The sequence below is a fragment of the Apodemus sylvaticus genome, chromosome 8 (assembly GCF_947179515.1).
Source record: "Apodemus sylvaticus chromosome 8, mApoSyl1.1, whole genome shotgun sequence".
Lineage (NCBI taxonomy): Eukaryota > Metazoa > Chordata > Mammalia > Rodentia > Muridae > Apodemus > Apodemus sylvaticus.
In genome coordinates, this window is record NC_067479.1 from 6,774,870 (window position 1) to 6,796,483 (window position 21,614).

The 21,614-nt window shown below is 47.4% G+C and overlaps 1 protein-coding gene across 3 annotated transcripts; it reads right to left on the reverse strand.

The window, feature by feature from the left end:
* Nucleotides 1–345: 345 nt before the first annotated feature.
* Nucleotides 346–20,841, reverse strand: Gpr180 (G protein-coupled receptor 180). 3 transcript variants are annotated; one of them, XM_052190659.1, is made up of 9 exons: nucleotides 20,482–20,841; nucleotides 17,839–17,972; nucleotides 13,930–14,130; nucleotides 8,036–8,216; nucleotides 7,848–7,897; nucleotides 4,522–4,679; nucleotides 2,498–2,689; nucleotides 1,912–1,989; nucleotides 346–1,002 (listed from the first exon to the last, which is right to left on the reverse strand). In XM_052190659.1, exons 1-9 carry the CDS (start codon nucleotides 20,808–20,810, stop codon nucleotides 844–846), a joined length of 1,482 nt encoding a protein of 493 aa, XP_052046619.1. In that variant the 5' UTR covers nucleotides 20,811–20,841; the 3' UTR covers nucleotides 346–843. The 3 variants fall into 3 exon arrangements, with proteins under 3 accessions (XP_052046619.1, XP_052046620.1, XP_052046622.1); XM_052190660.1 differs by having other exon boundaries at nucleotides 17,839–17,997; nucleotides 20,482–20,698; XM_052190662.1 differs by lacking the exon at nucleotides 20,482–20,841 and adding an exon at nucleotides 20,226–20,475.
* Between the last annotated feature and the right edge of the window lie 773 nt (nucleotides 20,842–21,614).

Consider the following 21,614-nt stretch of genomic DNA (forward strand, 5'->3'; position numbering starts at 1 on the left):
TGAAACCAACATTCATGTGAAATGCTTCTGCTAATTTAGCTTGTGTCTACAGCTTCATTATGACTGGGGAGTCAGCATAAGAGAAATGAATTACCTCAGGATTAAAATTTCAGTGCCACCCCACACACTACTTTCTCCTTCTTTCATTTTAAACAAACCCCTGCTTGTCCCTTACCCACGTCCTCAGACTGAAACCCTGTTCTTCTAGCCAATGTAATGTAGCCATGATTTTCCACACATTACCCAAAATCCTTTCCCAATCAAGATAAAACCTGAAGCAGAGCCGACAATACATGAAGAAATTGCAGAAGAACTCCACCCGTGAATAAACAAAAGCTAATTCAGTTAACTGTTAACATATTTCCTGTTTATTTCCTGAAGAAATTTCACTTTCAAGTCCTTTAACTTGTCATTTGAAATGCACGTTCTTTAAAGGCTAAGGAGAAGCAGTTTTAAAGTCAGCACATCACAGACGTCACACCTGGGCTGCTGGACCGGCACAGGTAAGGATTGTTTAGGTGACGCCTGTGAGACGATCAGGCCCAAGTTTGCTACCGCTGAGGCATGGCAAGTGTCATCTGAGCGTCTTTTTCACATTTATTTCCACATGGAAGCTGCTTTAGTCACCTTGAAACAGCATTCTTCCTGGGAAGCTCACTGTGGGAGTCCACTCGGAACGTTTCTTACTTCCTGCCGACGCCGCTGGCGTCCAGTTCTGTAGCTAAGGCGCTGCTTGCGCTGCTTCTGCTGCTCCGCTTCCACGCCTCGGCGTGACAGGACGGCACTGCGGTGGACCCTATTGCACGTCTCCACTCATTTGTTCTCTCAACAAAACCCAAAGCATCAGAAATGAGGGCGCCCTTTGTGTGCGGACGAGATGGTCAGTGGTAGTGTTACTGAGGAGAGTGAGGAGACCTCCCAGTACAGACTGTGGGACAGGAAAAGTCTGTACAGAATGACCATGGACACGGCCTGGCAAAGGATGACACCCACTGTGATAACCTGAAAGAAAACAGAGGGGCAGCTTCACTCACAGAGCAGCAGGTGTTTAACCCACCACAAGCCTGCTTCTGGGTTGTACCCTCCTTTCCCTTCCACCACGGGTTCAATTCATGAACCACATTCCACAGAAACTCTGTGACTGTTCATGGGTAAAATCCCTTTGATGCCAAAGTAGGACAGACAAGTACCTTGTCTCCCGTAGGTGTGCACATTACAGGCAGGAGTTCTGAGAACTAGAAAACTCAGGCGTCTGGCTAATAAGAATAGCAGCAAAGCACACTCCTATATAAACGCTGACGACACTGACGTCACAGCTGCTTCTGTAGGCCACGCTGCCACTTACAGTCCCTAAGCACTAACGGCAGAGCCTACTCTGAAATCCCACAGCCATTGCCGCCGAAGGCAGGCAGGTCCTAACCTATCGCGCCGCTGACTCTCCTCTGCAGTCTATTAGCGCAGCGTGGCCTCTCTGCCTGTCTCGGCTGTTGTAAGTACAGTAAGCAACTGCACTCATTTCTTTTAAAACATCCATTACATATCCTGTAATTTAATTCATAAAACACGATTCTGAAATTGCTATGATTCATAAAAGCTATTTCTAGGCTAGGTGTGGCAGCATGTACTATAATCCCAACATTTGAAAGGCAGAGGCAGGAGGATCAACTGTACTACAACTGAGGCCCCGGGCTATGTAGTCTGATCCTGTTTCAAAAGCAAACAGACCAACAAAAAACTTATTTCTAACGTTTTTGCTTATAAACTAATTTTAAGCTCTTTTTTCAATGTTTATAACTTCTAATTTATGTATTCAACAATGATAATATTTTTTAAAGAATTTTAAAGAACTCAAGAAACTTCTGAACGGCTAAGTAGGTATCTCGAACCATGTTCCCGCCGACCATTACTGACCTTATCTCTTTGGTAGTCATTGAAAAGGACAGCAATGCACGCGAGCGCTGGCTGGCATAAGAACCACAGGATGCAGCCCTGAAGAATCAACAAAGGAAGAGCTGTCTTTCAGATACGCCAGATTAAAGAGAGCCAAACACAGCAGGCCATGGCGCACACCGGAGGCTTCTAAGTTTAGGACCCTTAAAGCAGGAGCACTGCGAATCTGAGGGTAGCCTGGGCTAGAGGCCCTGAATCAAGTATCAAACAGCAAGGTCACTAATCTGCTCAGGGCCTTGAGAGGGAGATGGCTCAGTGGTTAAGGGGGTTTGCTGTTCTTACAGAGGGCCCAGGTTCAGTTCCCAGCCCCCACGGCAGTTCACAAGTTTCTTAATTCTAGTTCCAGGGAATTTGACTTGGTGTGTGTGCGCATGCATGTGTGTGTGTGTGTGTGTGTGTGTGTGTGTATGTGTGTGCATATACACACATACACACACAAAGGCAAAACACTTATGCATATAATAAAAAAGCCAGGGGAGCTGGGGGGGAGGGGGAGCTGGGGCAGTGGGGGGAGGGGGAGTAGGGGGAATGGGGGGGGGAGCCGTACTTTGGCGAATGTGATGTAGAACTCCCTCTTGAGCGTGCTCCTCTCCATCGTGATGATCTGGTAGAGCCCACAGCCCAGTGACAGCGCCAGGCAAATTCGTAAGATGATCAGCAGGAGCCCAGCTAGGCTGTGGTGGGAGTGCGAGCTGTGGTGACTAGTGTCTTCAAACTGCTCCCAAAGTAGCAAAATGCTCTGTAAATAAGAATAATAATAATTAGAGGAAAACAAACCTATTTACAATAAAAAGCATGTTTTCAACTCTTTGGTAAATAAAATAAAACAAATCCAATTCTTTGGCTAGGTATGGTGACTCAGGCATTTAATCCCTGCATTAGGGAGGTGCAGGCAGATCTCTGCGTGTTTCAGGCTAGCCTAGTCTACATGAGCCTCATCTCAAAACAAAAATCCAGTTCCTTGGCATTCAGGGGCTGCCGTGGCCTCTCGCCGTCGTCCCCTCCCCCGCTCACATATTACCGCTCAGCAGCGCAGCACTTTTAGTAGATGAGCTATTTTGGTTACCTCACAAAGGAAACCTTCTTTGGGGACATAAACTGCAGTCCTTGCAGCCAGGGAAATACCTCCGTCTTAGGCAAAGTGCTTGTCTTAAAGTGAGAGGCCATGAGCTCACTGCTGTGACGTCAGCCAAGTGTGTGACTCAATGGGAGCGGCACACTTCTCACACCTAACAGTGTGTGGTAGATAAAGCGCTTTCACACATACATAATAACTTGAGTCTTTTCACCCCTTGACACTCGCTCCTCACCCACCTCTCCCACTGAACCCCTTCTTCCCAGTGCTCCCCACCCCACCTCTGTCTTTTCTATTGGGGAGGGTAAGCGTTCATCAAGGTCGTTTCCATGGCTGGGAGACCATGGACAGCTTGTCAACGGCTACAGCACCCTTAAGGTCTACCTGCACAGCTCACAATAAAAACGCTGGGTGTGCAAGCATGTGCCTGTGACCTCACACACAAGTATGCACATCTGTACACCCTTGTCACATGCCTCTCCCACAGACATGCAGCACACACAGACATGCCACACAGACACACACACACCACACAAACACCACGCACACCACACACACACACACCACTCATGTGCGCGTGCACACACACAGACACACAGTGCTATTACTTAAAGCACTAGTCCTTAGATTATACCTGTTTACAGATACATATGGTACTGTGACTGATTGCACATGAGCAGACATGCATGCACACAGAGGGCTTGTCGTCAGCATCAGTCTGTGCCGTCACTGACAAGAGCAGGTGTCTGAAAGGCTGCAGCCCCTTCCAGGTAACTACTGGTTGGTTACTTGTGACAATGAACTAAACGTCCATGAAATGATGATAAGTCCTTAGGATTCTTTGCATACGTATCTTAAAATGTAAGCTGCTTGTGTACAGTGCTTAGGAGAGCTGTGCTTGGAAAAATGAGAACATACATAATTGTTAAAGACTTTTATGTGTATTTTAAATTTATTTTATGTGTATGGTTTTTTTTGCCTGCCGAGATCAGAAAAAGGTGTCTGATTCTCTGGAACTGCAGTTACAGGTGGCTGTGGGCAGATGTGGGTGCTGGGACTTGACATGGGTCCTCTGGAGGAGCAGCCAGAGCTCTTTACTGTTAAGCTATCTCTCCACACTAAGAAATGCTAACATCTTTTTAAAAAATATTTAACTGAAGATGTAGGGAATGATTTTTGAAAGCAGTAGAAGTGGATTCCGAACCTTGCTATCTACACACACCAGCGCCCAGTTAGGGAGAGTCTTTAAACCTGCAGTTTAAACTCCACACCTCCCAAGTTCCTCCTGGTCCCAGGCAGCGGCGCCCCCAGGCAGCAGTGCCCCCAGGCAGCGGCGCCCCCCCAGGCAGCGGCACCCCCCCAGGCAGCGGCGCCCCCCCCCCAGGCAGCGGCACCCCCCCAGGCAGCGGCACCCCCCCAGGCAGCGGCACCCCCAGGCAGCGGCGCCCCCAGGCACACACCTGTGTGCTCTCAGCAGAAGCTGAGCATCAGCTCACCTGTGTGATGACAATGAACACTGCGATGCCCGTGGACGCAGGGGTCGAGTCCCACTGGAGAGGTCTGCTTTGAGACTTCTTCATCCGGACTATTGTCCAGCCCATGCACAGGCTCAGAAGCAGGTACAGCATCTGAATTTGGGAGGCAATATCAAAAACTAAAGGGAAATGAAAATCAAAGTCAATAAAGTTTCACAATTCATGAAATTTGCGATATTTTTTATTGAGATATCCCTTTTTAAATAAAGGCATTTTTTAACCACAAAACAAAATAAGTAAGTTAAATAAGATTATTGTGTAATAATTCTAAAACGTGAACTACTTGGCATAAAATTTATAATTGGTTACAACAATAACTAAAATAAGGTCAATGCTATCACTTAAAAATGTAGATACATGGCTATCATATACATCATACATATATATGATGTATATATGTGTCCAACCTTAAAGCTATATTTTTCCTTCTCTTTAAAACTGCTATGTACAACTTTGGCAAAAAGAAACTTTAAATATAATATTTGCAATGTTGAAATATTAGTATCCTTTGTGGGGTTGCTACTGAGGTTGGCTGGATAAGTTGTGATAGGGAAGTACTCTGTAAAACTGTTTATAGGAAACAGTATGAAATTCCACAGACTTTGACATCTGACATGACAGTCCTATTGACAAGTGAAGAGCGGTCAGCTGGCGCCATGCGCCACCTGGTGTCCAGCACTTGCATTGCAGGAGAACTCGACTACAAACCACCTGTGTACAGAGCATACCACATACAAACTTATCTTAAAATGTAAGCTCCCTGCTTACAATAAAAGCTATTACTTTTCTATCATAGTGTATTTTTACATCAAGTTTAATAAACTGCAACCTACATTGTTTATACTTTCAACTTTTATTGCTTTGGAGTAAGAGTCCTTGAACAGAAAGAAAAATAGCTCGGGTGTCATGTTTATGTTTTTGAGCTGCACATCAAAAATCTACACATCGTGTGTATCTGGATGGATGTGCCCCTGCTCTGTCGTCTGCATGAACAGGCCATGCACATGCACACTGTGACACGCTCTCTCCTGGGTACAGGAGACGCAGGCCGTGCCCCACGTGCCTGACCTCTTGGCAGCCGTGGCTGTGCAGCTGCACAGGAGGCCTGCACAGCATTAAGCCCACGGAAGTTCCCATCATGGCGGGTGAGGCTCGGCTCGGCTCACCCCACCCACCCCTTCCTGGCAGTATACAGTTAAGGGCTGTGGGGAGTGGGGACATCTTTCTCGGTGGCATTGCTGCTTGTGAGCTGCTCATGTTACCCCAGGTTATCCCAAGTAAACTCACTAGTTCACCAACCCAGATTTGGGTGGAGTTGTTTTCCTGTGTTGTTGGTGTCCTGCTGTCTGCAGAGGGAAAGTGTATGGATGTCTGCATGCTTGTGTGATAGCGAATACACAGAATGGGTTGTCATTACACTTGGATTACGTGGACTGTCGGGTCAAGCACACTTTTCTTTCACCACAAATGCTTAAGTGTGATGCCTGTTAATTTCATTAAACATTCACAAATACAGTCAGTTGACAACATAAAGACACCGCTGAGGGAATTCCTATGTGAGCTTTAAGCAGCAAACACAGCACCCGGGAAATCCCAATGTCCCAGCTCCTGCCCGTATCCTCCAGGTCACAGATTGGTGTAATGCCTTAACTGGATCGGAGCCCGTGCTCACCGGCTGAGAATGACTACCTGCTATTTTATCTATAAACATATTTATCCTTTATAAACATGTGCTTATATATGAATGTACATAATATTCATAGACAAAGTACACAGGTCACACAACTCTGCTCTCTCGCTGTAACCACTTACGCAGCCAACTGTTTGTTGGAAGAATGCCCAATCCTTAGCAACATCAGTTCACTGCAGTGAAAGCAGCAGCTGCTCCGGAGAGCAAGGCGGGCACACCCCACAGTTGTGCCTCCTAACCCAGGGATGGGCCAGGGTCAGGAGTGAGGGTGAGGGCAGCCTACGGTACACAATAGGCTAGAGGACAGGAACAAAGTCGGCCCTGCCCTCCAATGCCAAGGGACGTGGCTCAGTGGAGAGCCCTCGCTTCAGACAAAAAACCTTTCCATCCCAGACCTGACAGGAAGCAGCCAGGCACCCAACACCTTCTCAGTAAATCTTCACTGAGCCTTGGCTTTGAGGCTTCTGCTAAGGTCTGTGTGGTGTGCCCTGCCTCTTCAGATGTCAGTTTCCCCAGCTGCCTACGCCATCTCTACAGGTCTGACCTGCTTTAGCAAGATCCCACTGGATACCCGAGTATATTCAAAAGAGAAGAGAAGCCAAGGTCTAGCCAATGTTCAGAAGACAATTGCCTCTTGTTCATGTCACAAGGTAACAAAAGGCTCGTCAAGTTTCTTAATGGACATGGGTCATCAGATCTAGGAGTCCCCGGAAGGTGGTAAGAGCTGTGGAGTGCCTGCTACGCATGGCGAGACTCCAGGGACTGCATGAAGCCGGCCAGGAGACCTAGCACGGCTCCAGAGACCAAACAGTAGGTTCTGAGTCTAGAGAGCGCACAAGACCTGATTTCTCCCTCACGTTCTTTTTAAAATGCCATAATTATAAGACCTTTAAGTATTTTTTAAATTACTAAGAGTCTCTCTTATTAATGGAGAACAAAGACATGAGGTCAGCTTAATTATAAGCGCACTAGCCTTGGATGTGAAACAGAGAAAGCCAGTCTAAGAAAGAAGAGAATTACATCAGAGGAAAACCTATGCAACGCGGCTGGAAAGCTGGGCTCTGCAGCGCACACGCTGACTGACCTCTGGAATGTACACTGAGTATCTCTGAGCACCGACTCTGCAAACGGGGATTACCACAGCATACCTGCTGTTTACTGAGGATAAACCGAGGAAGCGTATGTGGGTAACAAACAATGAAGAAGTAAGGCACACACATTAGTCATTAGCAAGATCAACACGATTGAGAACTAAATCTACAGTCTGTTTCAGTTAAGCTTAGTTTTGGATAAACTATACCGCAGCAAAAATAATAATTTCATCATCACCACCACCATCATCATAATCATCACCATCATCATCCTGATCATCACCATCACTACCACCACCACCACCACCACCACCGGCATCATCACCATCATCATACTTTACATTGCTGGAGATCAAACCTCATTCAATGCTAGGCATTGAATCTACTACTGAGCTACACCACTTGCTGAAAATAAAGGGGTTTCTATTTGTTTGTTTTTGATTTTCCTTTTAAGAAAAACAAGATGGCAAATCTATTTTTGAAAAAATCCTCAGAAACATACTCACCTTCTGCCAGACTCCCCATGAGAGGAACCCCTATTCCATCTCTGGAGTACCTGAGTGATTGAGAAGGAGCATCAGTGTAAATCACCAACGTGGAAAATGCTCACATCAAAGCGGGCACCATTCTGTGGGCGACGCAGGATCACTTAGCTGCGGTGCTGACCCGGGCGGGGCGGGGCGGGGCGGGTTACCTGGAGAAGTGGGTGTAGTTAGCTAAGGCTGAGGCGGCTTGCAGCAGCAGCGCAGTGGTCAGGACCTTTAGGATGGTGTGCATGGGTCCTCCTTTTCTCATAGCCTGCCACAGGGACTGCGCATAGATGCACGCAGTCACGAAGTACACCAGGACCAGGAGAAAGAAGAACTCGTGCAGCCCTGAAGAGAAGACAGCGGGCTGGCTTCAGTAAACCGACAGCATCAGGGGCCTTCCCGGCTGCTTCTCGTTTCCCTCTAGTGCTTGGACGCATTTGCTCTCGTAGGGAAGAGAGACAGGAATTACCAACCCACCTCACCCCACCCCCGCACGCATCGGGTCCAAGTTTTACCTGTAAGAAGGCACCTAAAACAACCTGCCCTCCAATGCCAAGGGACGTGGCTCAGTGGAGAGCCCTCGCTTCAGACAAAACCTTTCCATCCCAGACCTGACAGGAAGCAGCCACGCACCCAACACCTTCTCAGTAAATCTTCATTGAGCCTTGGCTTCGAGGCTTCTGCTAAGGTCTGTGTGGTGCGCCCTGCCTCTTTAGATGTCAGTCTGTGACACAACAAAGTCCCCCAGGGCAGGATGAAGCCTCACTGTAAAATCAGACGTGTTTTGTGTGAAAGCAGCCAGCTGTGGCTTCAATGTTCAGTGAGACACCTCAGCAAGCTCTGGATGCACATCTGTCCCCAGAACGTCAGCGACACTGACTGTCACCAGGCGCTAACCCTTGTCCATGCTTCTCCCAGTGTGGTCCCTGACCAATAACAGTCAGCCAACTTCCTGGGTCCCAGGTCAGACCCACAAGTCAGAACCCAGACGGTGAAGCCACGCAGTCTGCTCTGGACAGCCCTAAGGTGACTCGTGTAACTTAACACATGCGGGTCCGAGTTCTGGCACGTTCTGTGACCTTGAATTTCATTTTGGCACAGAAACGTGACAATAAACAACTGGTACCAGTACAGTGGCCAAGTACAGAGTCAGATGAGTCATAGTCGCTCAGAACTCACACGGGCAAGCACAGGAGTGCTCCGTGAGGGCGCCAGGCGGGAGCGCTGACCTGGACCAGGCCAGAGGTACCGGCAGGCAGGGATGCAGGGCAGGCAGGGGTGCAGGGCAGGATGACATCAGCTGAGCAAGCAGAGGCTATGAGCGAAGGAGACCGGCTGGCCTAGGTAAGAACCGAGTAAGAAAGCAGGCGCTAACTGCAGAAGACGCCATGATGGGCCCTCTGCCACTGGTCTCCTGGAGTGCCCATGTGACCCCACAAGAAGCAGACTGGAACTTGAGTTTTCATTTAGGAAATTAAAAAAAAAAATCAATAAAATAAAATTCTAATAAACTTTAAGAGCCTGGAGATTTCATAGTTCTGAGTTTAAGGGATTAGCTCAGTCTTTCTTGGCCATCCAAGGGACACTGGTCCCGGGACCCCTCAGCCATCAGAGCCCACGGGTGCTCAACCCCTTTACATAAAATGCATTGTATTTACGTACAGAACCCAACGCACATCCTGCTATCCAACGCCACAGCATCTGCACACTATCCTCAACAGCCAGGAAAATGCAAGTGTCGTATAAGCAGCTAGTATGCTGTGCTGTTAGTGAGTACTGACTAGTTTCCACATGATACTGTCGTCTGCGGCTGGCTGGTCCCATGACGTGCACTCTGCTGCCATGGAGCTGTTCTAGGCAGACCTCACAGGAGTCCGAGGCCAGGGATCTTACATTCTACTGAACACCAGGGCGCAATATGGGGCGAGTACACAGAGCTCTCTCTGAGTCTGAGGACGGAGCTGCATTTGCTCCCATTCCAATGAGAATCCCGAGATCGCTCTAGCTTCCCATTTGGGGTAAATGCCAATTAATGAAGAAAAGAAAATACTTTTATTATCCAACCAGTCATTTTGGAAAAGCAAACCAGGAGACAGATATCCCAGGAAAAACGGCAAACAAATAGCTCAGACTCCTCATGTGGGGGCCACAGCAAGAGAACTAAACTCAGCAAGAAGTTCTCTTACCACTGGGTGTCTCTCCTGCTCTACCACACAAGTGATGTGCTCCATGGTGCTCCAGTGCAGTGAGGGAGCTGGGAGAGCTGAGGGAACTGAGGGAGCTGGGGGAGCTGGGGGAGCTGGGGGAGCTGGGGGAGCTGGGGGAGCTGGGGGAGCTGGGGGAGCTGGGGGAGCTGGGGGAGCTGAGGGAGCTGAGGGAGCTGGGGAAGCTGAGGTATCTGAGGTATCCGAGGTAGCTGGGGTATCTGAAGTAGCTGGAGTATCTGAGGTAGCTGAGATAGCTGGGGTATCTGAGGTAGCTGGGGTATCTGAGGTAGCTGGGGTATCTGAAGTAGCTGGGGTATCTGAGATATCTGGGGTAGCTGAGGTAGCTGGGGTCTCTGGCAGGAGAGGCTGCATTTCGCACAGTGGCACTGTGCTCCTGAGCTAATTACAGTACTGGAAGAAGGCAGGAAGTGCAGATGCTTCCAAAGTCAGCAGCTGTGGGTCAGCAAAACTCCCTGTCTTCATCTTGGTTTCTAATTTTTCCTTCTTCATATTAAGTAATTCCACAAAGCATCTATTGAAATTTATTTATTTGTAATACTTTGTAAGGTACCTATTACAGGATTGGGGTTTAGTACTCATTATATAACAGATTGACTAAGAAAACTGTATTTACCAATAAATCAAAATAACTTAGAACAAAGGAATATTATTCAGTGGTAAATATATCTCCCAGAAAAAGATTACAAAGAAATGACAAAAAATATGATTGGATTAATATATTAAAACACTATGACTTAACTAACTCACTCTTAGATGAGGAGGCCTTACCTTGAGCCTGTCCACAGTGCACTCTGAAGACAGCACGTGGCTGCCCACTCTGGGCTTTATTATTGTTTTCCTTTTAAACAAATCATCTCTATGATGCCATGTCTGTCTCTCTTTAGCTGTGAATTTTACTTTTGCTCTACTTCTAGCAGTCACAAGAAAGCAATTTGTGCTGTTCACACCGGAACTGAAATCTAATTTACAACAGGTGGGTAACTATGTCAGCCCACATCAGAGAAGCCTCTTGGATGAACATGTCGCAGATGTTGAACACTTATAAAGTAAGCCTTAAGGATGCTTTGACATGCTTAGAATGGCTGCAGTACCTTAGCCTCCACTGAGGGAGGGATGCTGGACACAGCACCATCCTGGCCAGCCCGACTCCTGTCTTAGGGCACAGTCTTCCACCCTCACCATCTCAATGCCAAGCACGACCTCAAACCATCTGGTGATCTGTCTACCCTCAGTTTTCCGGCACTGAGAAGGAGGTGCTAACAAGCGCAGCTGTGTGAGCCTGGTCAGGCCGCAGATGCCCAGTGGGAGCTTCGTCTCCTCTGGAGCACGAGCCTTAGACCTTTCCTCAAGCTGCTTCCTGACCACCTCTTCCCATGCACACGGAGTCTTTCGCCAGCGCTGAGTTGGGCCAGGTCCCTCTGGAACAGAGGGCAGAGGGAAGCAAAGGCACACGGACTGACGAGACCGAGGCAGCGCGGCGAAGGCGACACTGCTCTCTCAGGAATCAGCTGTGTGCTGTAGGCAAAGAGCTCTCAAGAGTCTGTAGCCCCAGACAAGAACAGGAAATGGTTATGAAGGTTTTTTGAGAATTTCCCATGTGTGAGCATCGTTTTCACCTCCCTTCCCCTTCCAGCTTACCTCTCGCTCCCTCTTACACTCACCATTAATCTTTTAAAGTAATTCCACTCTTTCTCCCTGAAAGGCCTTACGCCCCTACTTAGATATGATGGTAAACAGCGTCAACTTTGCTTAGCTGGTTTTGTAAAACGAGTCTTGCGCTGCAAACCAGGGATTAACCAGTCTAGATTTAGAATGCAATAACTGAACTAAAGTTGCAAAATTTAAAAAGAATAGCATACAACATTAATTATATGTTGTTTGTAGGTTGTAGTAGGTTATTTAATTAAAATTTTTCAGATGGAGTCAATTCTCAATAAAAAAATCATGGGAAAATTTTTTTTACCCAGATTATATAATCAGACAAACTAATAGGCTTTTAAAAGAACTGAAGACTCTCCTCTGGAAACAAATGCTATAAAATAGGAAGGACCCTCTTAAGATTTGTACCATATAACCAGCATATCACTCACAGAAAGTAAAATACAGCCTTCTAACATTAGAAGCAATTGCAGAGCTCTGATTCAGAGTCTAGCTTACAACCCAAACGAAGCCCGAGTCTCAGCAAGGGGATGTGAATTTACTTTCTATTTTATTTATTTATTTGTTTGTTTGTTTTTCCAGACACCGTCTCACTATATAGCTCTAGCTGTCCTGGAGTCACTATGTAGACCAGGCTGGCCTTGAACCCACAGGAATCTGCCTGCATCTGCCCACTGGAGGTGTGGGCACAGTTCAGGAAGAGCCAAGGCACGATGACTCGCACTGAGAGATCCAACTCAGCACCTGGGATTACTTCATGCCAAATGAGGGGAAAAAAAGAACTGAACTAAGAGTCAGGACAAGGAGTTCAGACTCGGGCCTCAGACAGCAGCAGGCGGAGCTGCCCTCCCCAGGCAGGGAGAGTCCCGGGATAGGCCCAGCAGGCCAGGCTTTTCCAGGAAGCAAGTGTCACAGGAAATTACACGAGGGCCATCAGTCCATACCCCCACCCCACCCTGACACTCGGAATGGTGCTGTCTTCGGAACACTGGCTTAACTTGCAAAGACAAAACGTGGCAGAGTAACTTCTGCTCTAGTGAGTCTCCAGCCTGAGGTGTCATCGCCGAACAAGCTCAGTTCAATCAGTACTCGCAGGCATCTGAGTGGCTGCTCCTTCCTTCCCGTGCAGAGCTCTGAACCTCTGGGAGAGGCCCATCCTTTGTGGCCCCTCGGTGACCAGCTACGCCGTTTGTCCTCTAGCTGTGGCCAGCAGACACACTGACCCTGACCACCGGGCCTCCCGTGGCCTCCCTCTGGCTTGGCTCATCGGCATCTCTGTAGTGAGTTTGTCAAGCAGCCAGTGACTCATGGAGCAGTGAGCCCCAGCCCTCTCCCTGACGGATGGCCCACAGCCTGACGTGAGCACGCTATTGAGTCCATGACAGTAACTTCTGTGGGGCTAGAATGCACTTCAGTAACGCAAGACCCTGACCTAAACTTCTCCTGAGGCCTGTGGGAGTGAGTCTGATTGCAGACAACACCAGACTTGATCCTTACTATGGAAGAACCAAGCAAGGGGTGAACCTGTTCAGAGCCACTGTGAGGGAATTCCTACTGAGTAGTCAGTTTATACCTCAACGTTGACTGTTCAATTCATTTGTAGTAAGCCAGCCTTTGTTCATCTCTATTACAAGATGGCGCTGGCCAGATGCAGCTCCCTGGTAGTAAATCACTTGAGTACATGCGCAGTGTGCTGTATTCCTTATCACACTTACATGCTAATGAAGAACTCACTTAGTTCACCTATGAGGAAACGGCTGGCTATCTCCCTAGGTAGACGGGGCTGAGTAGGCTATATAAGGTCAGGCTGGGAGAGAGCCCAGGCCGCCAAAAGAAGAAATAAGCTTAATTCAAGGTTTCCCGAATAAACCATAGAAGGAAGAAACTCCCTGGTGTCGCGTCCTCTTTGCTGGAGAGGGTGGACGTGACATTCATTAACATTTTTGTTTATAAAAATGATCCAAAATATCTTAAAAACAAGATTGAAACTGTATAAAGAAACTAGACAACACACAATTTGATCACCCTGTATGTACAACTACCTGCTAATATTGGTTATTTTTGGTCTCTATGTTTGCCTTTCAAACTTCAGCTGCTTTTTGCCTCTAACATCCTAAAAGGTACCATGAGGCCCCCACGCACAAGCCTCGCTCTGCACCGACGCTCCTTACCAGACTCTCTGGCGCCAAAATGATCCAGTGGGTTTCCTTCAGCATCCGGGTTGAGGAGCACCATTTCAAAGGGGATATCGTCCACCTGGGGCCTCTCCGCCTCATCCCTGCAGGTGTACCTGTCAGCGTAGAACACGTGCCACGTCTGGGGAGCAGGCAGCTGGGACACTGTGAGGTTGTGCTCAGTCTGGTTCACTGTCACTTGGAGAGAAGGGAAGAGCATCGTTCAGAGAAAATCTCTTTTTTTTTTTTTGCCTCAAAAATTCAAGTCCTGGTGTGATATCAGGATAAATAAAGCACAGAGGTTATAATACTTACATCCTGATCATTTATAAAAAGGTTTCTCATTGGTCTTTCTTTTTAAAACCCATACAAGGCCCAGCAGGAAAACCCAGGGTGTTGTACACAGACGTCTGTCCTGGAACCCCGCTGCAGTGGTGTACTGCTGGCTTTCTGTCAAACTGACACAGCTAGGGTTATCTGAAAGGAGGGAATCTCAACTGAGAAGATACCTCTAGAAGATCTGGCTGTGGGGCATTTTCTTAATTAGTGATCAATGGGGGAGGGCCCAGCCCACTGTGGGCGATTCGATCCCTGGCCTGAGCTCCACAGGAAAGCAGGCTGAGCTGTACTCCTCCTGGCCTCGGCAGCAGCTCCTGCTTCCCCAGGTTTCTGCCCAGTTTGAGTTCCTGTCCTGACCTCCTTCAATGATAGTGCAAGCCAAAAAAACAAAACAAAACAAAATACAAACAAACACGCCCTGCCTCCTCCCAGGTCGCTTTGGTTGGTGTTTTCTCACAGACAGTGACCCTAAGACAAGTGTGATGCAGGCACATTCTTGTGTGTACCAAATAAAGAAAACCCACACACATAACTGAGGAACCATTTATCCCTAAAATGCAGCAGCATGCTCTTAGGGTTTCCTTATATAACAAAGATTGTTCCATAAGTGTCTAGCACAAAAGTAAGTATGTGGCACTGTTAGTGTCAGGGAATAATGGCTACGCTTTCCTCACTGAAGGCTCCGGAGCAGCAATACATTATAAATTCGACCATTAGCGATTCAAAAGATAAAAACACTTCACAGCTAGGGTAATATACATACCCTATACATATACATACATGTTTTATTGATTTCATCAGTTCTATTATGCACGCACGCACACACGCACGCGCACTACCTGGTTTGTCAACTTGAGTCAAGCCAGTCATCTTGGAAGAGGGAGCCTAGGTTAAGAAACTGCTCCCATCAGACTGACCGTGGGCAAGCATTTTCTTAATTGATGGTTGATGAGCAGGGCTCGGTGCACTGTGGGTGGTGCTTCCCGTGAGCGAGTGGGGCCGGGCTGCATGAAAAGCCAACTGAGCAATCCCTGGGGAGCAGGACAGGAAGCAGACTTCCTGCACAGCCTTCTCTTGACCATTCAGTTGTAAGCTGGAACACCCCTTCCTTCCCCAGTATGGTTACTTCTAAGTAACAATATTTTATTGTTACCTAGAGAAGCTAACTAGAACACGATGTTTTATACAAAATATATATGTAACAGATATGTAACAACTATGTAATGTATAAGCATCTTTAGTACTTTATTTTAGGCTCCTAAATTTAACAAATTATTCATTCCTCTAAAATTCCTATCTCCTGCTATCTTTTATCTTTCTTTAATTTATGTATGTGTAGGTACCCTCAGATGCCAGAAGTGCCTCCAGATTCCCAGAGCTACTTACAGGCAGTTATGAGCTTCCATCTGTGGTGCTGGGAACTGAACCCAGGTCCTCTGCAAGAGCAGTGCTCTAACCACTGAGCTGTCTCTCCAGCCCCTCCTGTAATCTTTAGCTTTGTAATTCCTACAGTGCTCCTGTCCTTGAGATCAGGGAAGGGAAACTGACACACAGCAAAGATAACCAGGGCAAAGATGGAAGTCCTCCATCTCCCCATGCTGACAAACAGCCAGGCATGTCAGAGCCCGCAGGACCAGGTACAGTCCAATTGCTTTACGATCAGGTTGTCATGAGCCACTAGCAGTGACTTCCAGTTTAGTGGGCTTGCACTCTGGCAATGTAGGAAAGAATGTTGTATATACAAATACAGGATAGAATACAACATGAACCACATGGTGTAGGAAACAAAACGACAGTCCAAAAGCCCAAGGCTGTTAACTACTTGATGAGTTTCACCCAGAGCACACACTTCATGGCGGGTGTGTGTGTGTGTGTGTGTGTGAAGGAAAGCTGCAGAGGCCAGAAGAGGGTATCAAATCCCCTGGGGATGGACTTGCAAAAGGTTGTGTGAGCCACGAGACAAGTCATATCCTTAGCAAGACTCAACAGCCAGGCCACCTCTCTAGCCCCGACTGTACGTGTCTTTACACTGATCTGATTCATTCCAGTCAGCATTATTCTAGCGGACTGAGAGGATCCATCCACAGATAACGGTGATAAAAGAGCTTCCATTTTCCTCTGGGTTGCTGCCTTTTAGGAATCCAGACACCCGGTAAGACCAGCTCTTTGGAAATGGGAGCACCTACTTGCCTAGGCTAAGAGAAGACAGCAGCATAGTCCCGCATGTGGGTGACGTTTGTGAACACAGGAGGAAAGGAAGAGGGTGATTGCAAGCTTTTTCTCATGAATGCTGTACTGGCTGGTTTTGTGTGTCAACTTGACACAGACTGGAGTTATCAGAGAAGGGAGCTTCAGGCGGGGAAGTGCCTCCATGAGATCCAGCTGTGGAACATTTTCTTAACTGGTGATCAAGAGAGGAGGGCCCCTTGGGGGTGGTACCACCTTTGGGCTGGTGGTCTTGGGTTCTATAAGAGAGCAGGCTGAGGAAGCCAGGGGAAGCAAGCCAGTAAGAAACATCCCTCCATGGCCTCTGCATCAGCTCCTGCTTCCTGACCTGCTTGAGTTCCAGTCCTGACTTCCTTTAGTGATGAGCTGCAAGGTGGAAGTGTAAGCTCAATAAACCCTTTCCTCCCCAACTTGCTTCTTGGTCATGCAGGAACAGAAACCCCGACTAAGACAATGCCATGGTGGTTTGGATGACAACGTCTCTCACAGGCTTCAATATTTGGTCCCCAGCTGATGGAACTGTTTAGAAGGATTATGAGATCCTTGAGGTTGGACCTGTGTCATCTCAGCATACTCTCTGCCTCCAGCCTGTGGATCAGGATGTGGGCCTGTGGCTGAACTCCAGTTGCCAGCCGCCACGTTTTCACTCTGCCGTCAGAGACAACAGCCTCTGGAACCATAGCCCCAACGTTTATAAGCTGCCCTGGTCAAGCGTCTTACCACAGCAGTGGAAAAAACCAAATACTGATGCTTTAACTTTGTCGCCTACAAGCAGTTTCAGGGGTGGAACAGGCAGAATGGCAGGTGAACTTCATTACTCAGTTATAAAAGCTCTCCCCCCCCACCACCACCCAGTGGCTAGCCTCCTGTCAGGAGACACTATCTAGACCCCTGAGATTTATAAGTGATATGCTATGACTAAGTCAACAGTGTGCAAACGGCATTACTTGGGCTAAACTGTATGGAGTAACACAACATCTTTAGTGTTTAGCATAGCGCTGGCAAACAGTAAGTAGTCAGCCGATGCTATTCACTGTGCACTACAACCAGGCGAAAATCATATATATTTGCATGAAATACATAAAACATAGTATAAATTATTTGGATGTCTAAAAACTTCTTGAGTGATAAAAGGAGGAGAAAAGCATTCTATCCTTTGAACAAAGAAAAGGGTAGCTTTTAAAAAATGCAGCTATAAACAGAATAACCAAGATATCATCAGTTACACATATGCAGTCACAAAGCATCTTAGCATATACATACATGTACCATGTTGTATGTCAACATTAAAAGGGGAAACGCGCACAGCTAATGAGTGACTGAAGGAGACCCACGGCTCACCTGTCAGCTGGGCTCTGGAGAGCCGCTCACTGCAGCCGGAACCCGGGCTGTCTCCCTGCAGCTTTAACCACTCCTGGGCTCGGAACAGGTAGAGTCTAGCTTCCCTTCCAATGGCCGCCGCTACGTTGTTGATTCTGACACACAGAAGAGCATGGTCACCTTGACATTAAAACAGAAATTATCAACTAGTTTGTTCCTATAAAGTACTGAGACAGCAGTCCACACTTCCACACTGCAACTGGGGGTTTTTGTAGAACTGTTCTTAAATTTCATTATGAAAATTAATCTCAGCATAAGGACACCTTGTTCCGGCTAAGAGTTCACCCAGCCCGGAATGTGTCTGTGCAACTGCAGTGGCACGTGGTAACACTTCCCTGAATGAAAAGCTTGGTCGGGGACACACGAACATTCATCACCACCGAATTTCTGCTTCACTGTATAGCCTATCCATGTTTTTATGCATTTGTTCATAATCTACAGAGACTTTTGCTGAAGTATCTTTTTTTTTAACATGACAAGGCTATTAGTACCTAATTATGTTTTAATGTGAAAATAAACACAGGTAATATGTGTTTGGGATACCTATTTTATGCCCATAACACATAACAGTAGGCTGTGTGAATACCAGAAAGAGCGCCGGGCTGCACCCAGAACTAGTTAGGACCCACTTTAGAGGCTGAAGAGAGGACTCAGTAAGAACACCTGCTGCTTGTGAAAAGGACTGTGGCTTTGGTTCCCAGCATCAGCGACAGCTCACATCATCTGAAAATCCCAGTTCTAGGGCAACTGACTCCCTCTCGCTCCCAAAGACACCTGCATGAGAGTGACACACATTATGTGTTATTTGTACAGGAATGCACACATGAGCAAAAGTAATAATTTAAAAAAATTTAGTATAGTTGTATCATTTGAAGTGGGAAGATCCACTTTTTTAAGTTTTTTTTCTTTATTATTATTATATGTACTGTATTATTATACTGTAGCTGTCTTCGGACACACCAGAAGAGGGTGTCAAATCTCATTAGGGATGGTTCTGAGCCACCATGTACTTGCTGGGATTTGAACTCAGGACCTTCAGAAGAGCAGTCAGTGTTCTTGACTGCTGAGCCCTCTCTCCAGCACAAAATTTTAGTATAGAAATGGTGAAAAGCAGGTACCTGTAGGGGAAGGGATGCTAGGTTAGAGAGGTGAAACAGAGACTCGCTTTACAATTTTCTATTCTTTTGGTTAAGTTCTTTTTTTTTTTTTTTTACTAGAATTACTGCTTTGGTTAAACCTTTTAAATAAGTTAAAATGTACAGTTCACATAAAGAAAAAGTCTCTTACATAAGTTGGTATACTATATCAAGTGTTACACAGTGACTCGATATAGTATGCCAAGTTACTATTAACACTTTAAACTGTAATAAGTGATGGTTCTGTTTCGGCATAGCTTTACTGTATTTAACTGGAATTGACCAAAACCTGGCAACAACTAGGGGTAAGAGAATTATATCTGCATAATATATGAGAGAAACTACTGGTCTACCCCTTCCCAATCTGCCGTGAGACTTAGGCAACTTAACATGAACCCCGTCTTTTTAATTCAGCCAATACTTGCTAACATTGCCTGAACAACATCCAGAGGGTCTGTACTCCATGTCCCCTCCACAGGGTGATTACAATCGGAGTTACAGGTGGGGTATGACCAGCATAGATCCTTGATTTATCAGCGCTGTACAGATCACAGTGACTGTGCTGTCAGTTCTCAAAGGACCTGCCCAACAAGGTGGTCAAGAGACTGAAAATACCACAAAGCTGTTTACTTGTGTGTGTGTGTGTGTGTGTGGGGGGGGGGTTCCTCTTCTTCATTCGCCCGGGTTTATTCAGATTTTTTTAAAACTGACATGTTTTTCTCAGAATTGTAAAACCTTCGATGTTTGACATTCCTTACTATGATTTCTATTATCCTCTCCTAAGACTCACTCTTAAGTAGGTACAGTTTTATCTGTAATATAAGCTGAAGATCTCAGCTTCAGTAAACTCGAAATGAAGTAATGTTCAAAGTACCAAGAAAACACTCTGAGAGAACAAATAAACGGGCAAAACTAATAGAATGAACTGCAAATTCATCAACTGAAGACCACCGATTTACATGGAGGATACCAGGAATACTTATGAAATGCAACTCTTTCACATGTCAGAGTGTGACATCACGAAACTTTCTAAACACTTAAACGCGTCTTCACCAAATATACTCTAGGCACGCGGTAATAACTAAACTGTTGAGGCAATGACAGATCCTATAGCCGCTCCAAGTAGATTTCATGCAACCGGTCTTACAAACAACAAGAAAAAGCTAAATTCCGGGGCTGACATCCACTCATAACTACGGGGCTCAAACGCACATAATCAGGCCGAGTGCGGAGTTGGGGGAGATGCAGAGGAGCGGTCCGGTTGGCACCAGGAGCGTCGGGGAAATGCAAACGGCTTTCAGGTGCATTAGGCTGCGGCCCGGGGAAGGTGCAGGGTCGTGGGGCTGCGGGAACCTAGATGAGGCCCGGACGACGTGGCGGGAGGGAGGCGCCGCGGCCGCCGCCTTCCGACCCCGGGCCCGCGGGAGGCCACGCGCCTCCACCCCACGCTCGGCCCGCCCGGACCTACCGTGGAACTCGAAATGGCCGATGCTCTGGCCCTGGGCGTCGCGGGCCGCGGCGCTGCTGAAGCTGCCCCGCAGGGTCTTGCCCTGGCAGCCCTGCGGCCACCAGCAGCTGCACGTGAGGGCTACGGCCAGCAGCCGCAGGCCGCCCATGCCCGCCGCACGCTCCGCTCGCTCGCACGGTAACCGCTTGCGGCCTGCAGCCCACGTCGGCAGAGGAGGGCGGGGCGGGGCCGAAGGGGTGTGGAGCCGGAGACTGACGGCCAATGAAGCTCGGGATCGCCTTCCATGAGCCGGGATAGGAGCCAATCAGCGGCCGCGGTGGGCGGGACATGCAGCTCTGCTAGTCCGGTTGCTCCCGAGCCTCGCCGCTAGTTCCCGCCTGTTTTAAATGGAGCCCTCCAGGGTCGCTGTTTACAGACGCTGGAAAACAATCGCCCTAGTAGCCTTTGCGCGTTACGCCATTGCGCAGGCGCGCGCCTGTCACTGACGTCTGAGGCTTTCCAGGAAAGAACTAAGAAATACGTGGCCGAGCTGTATACCTGACCGGAAAACGCCCTCAAAGTTGGAACCACGTTCTTTGCTTTTTCCTCTCCCGCGCCTATGCGCGCGTTAATGTTGCTAGGATACGTCATGTGTCTACACCGAAAAGCCTATCTTCTCTTGGCACCAAACTGATTGTTCCTTCCTTGAATAGGGTTCCCTATCTGGTTGAATTAACTCATTATCCAGTTGGCTAGACAGCTGAGAATGACAACGACCACCTTCATTCACGTGTAGCCAAACATGTATTGGCCTTTCTTCTGGTGATGGTGTGAAGCGGCAGCCACAACGCTATGTAGCCATCACTTTGACCTATGGCAACCGACCTCCCCACTAGTGCTGACTTCTGGAGTTACAGAACATTGTAGAAAACATAATTTCCCAGCGTCACACTCCTTCATCCCTTTAGTACACAACCAACGCTCTTTGATTCAAATATTTCAAATTCCTGTCTCTCAACTAAGGCCCATCCTTAACACTGTCATTTCCATATCCACCCCAAAGCTCCTGCCTTTGTTGATGACATTTGCAAATTCCGTTGGCTGGAGCGCTTCCTACAGTTCCTCTCCTTTGCTTCTCTTTGCTTTTTCTACTA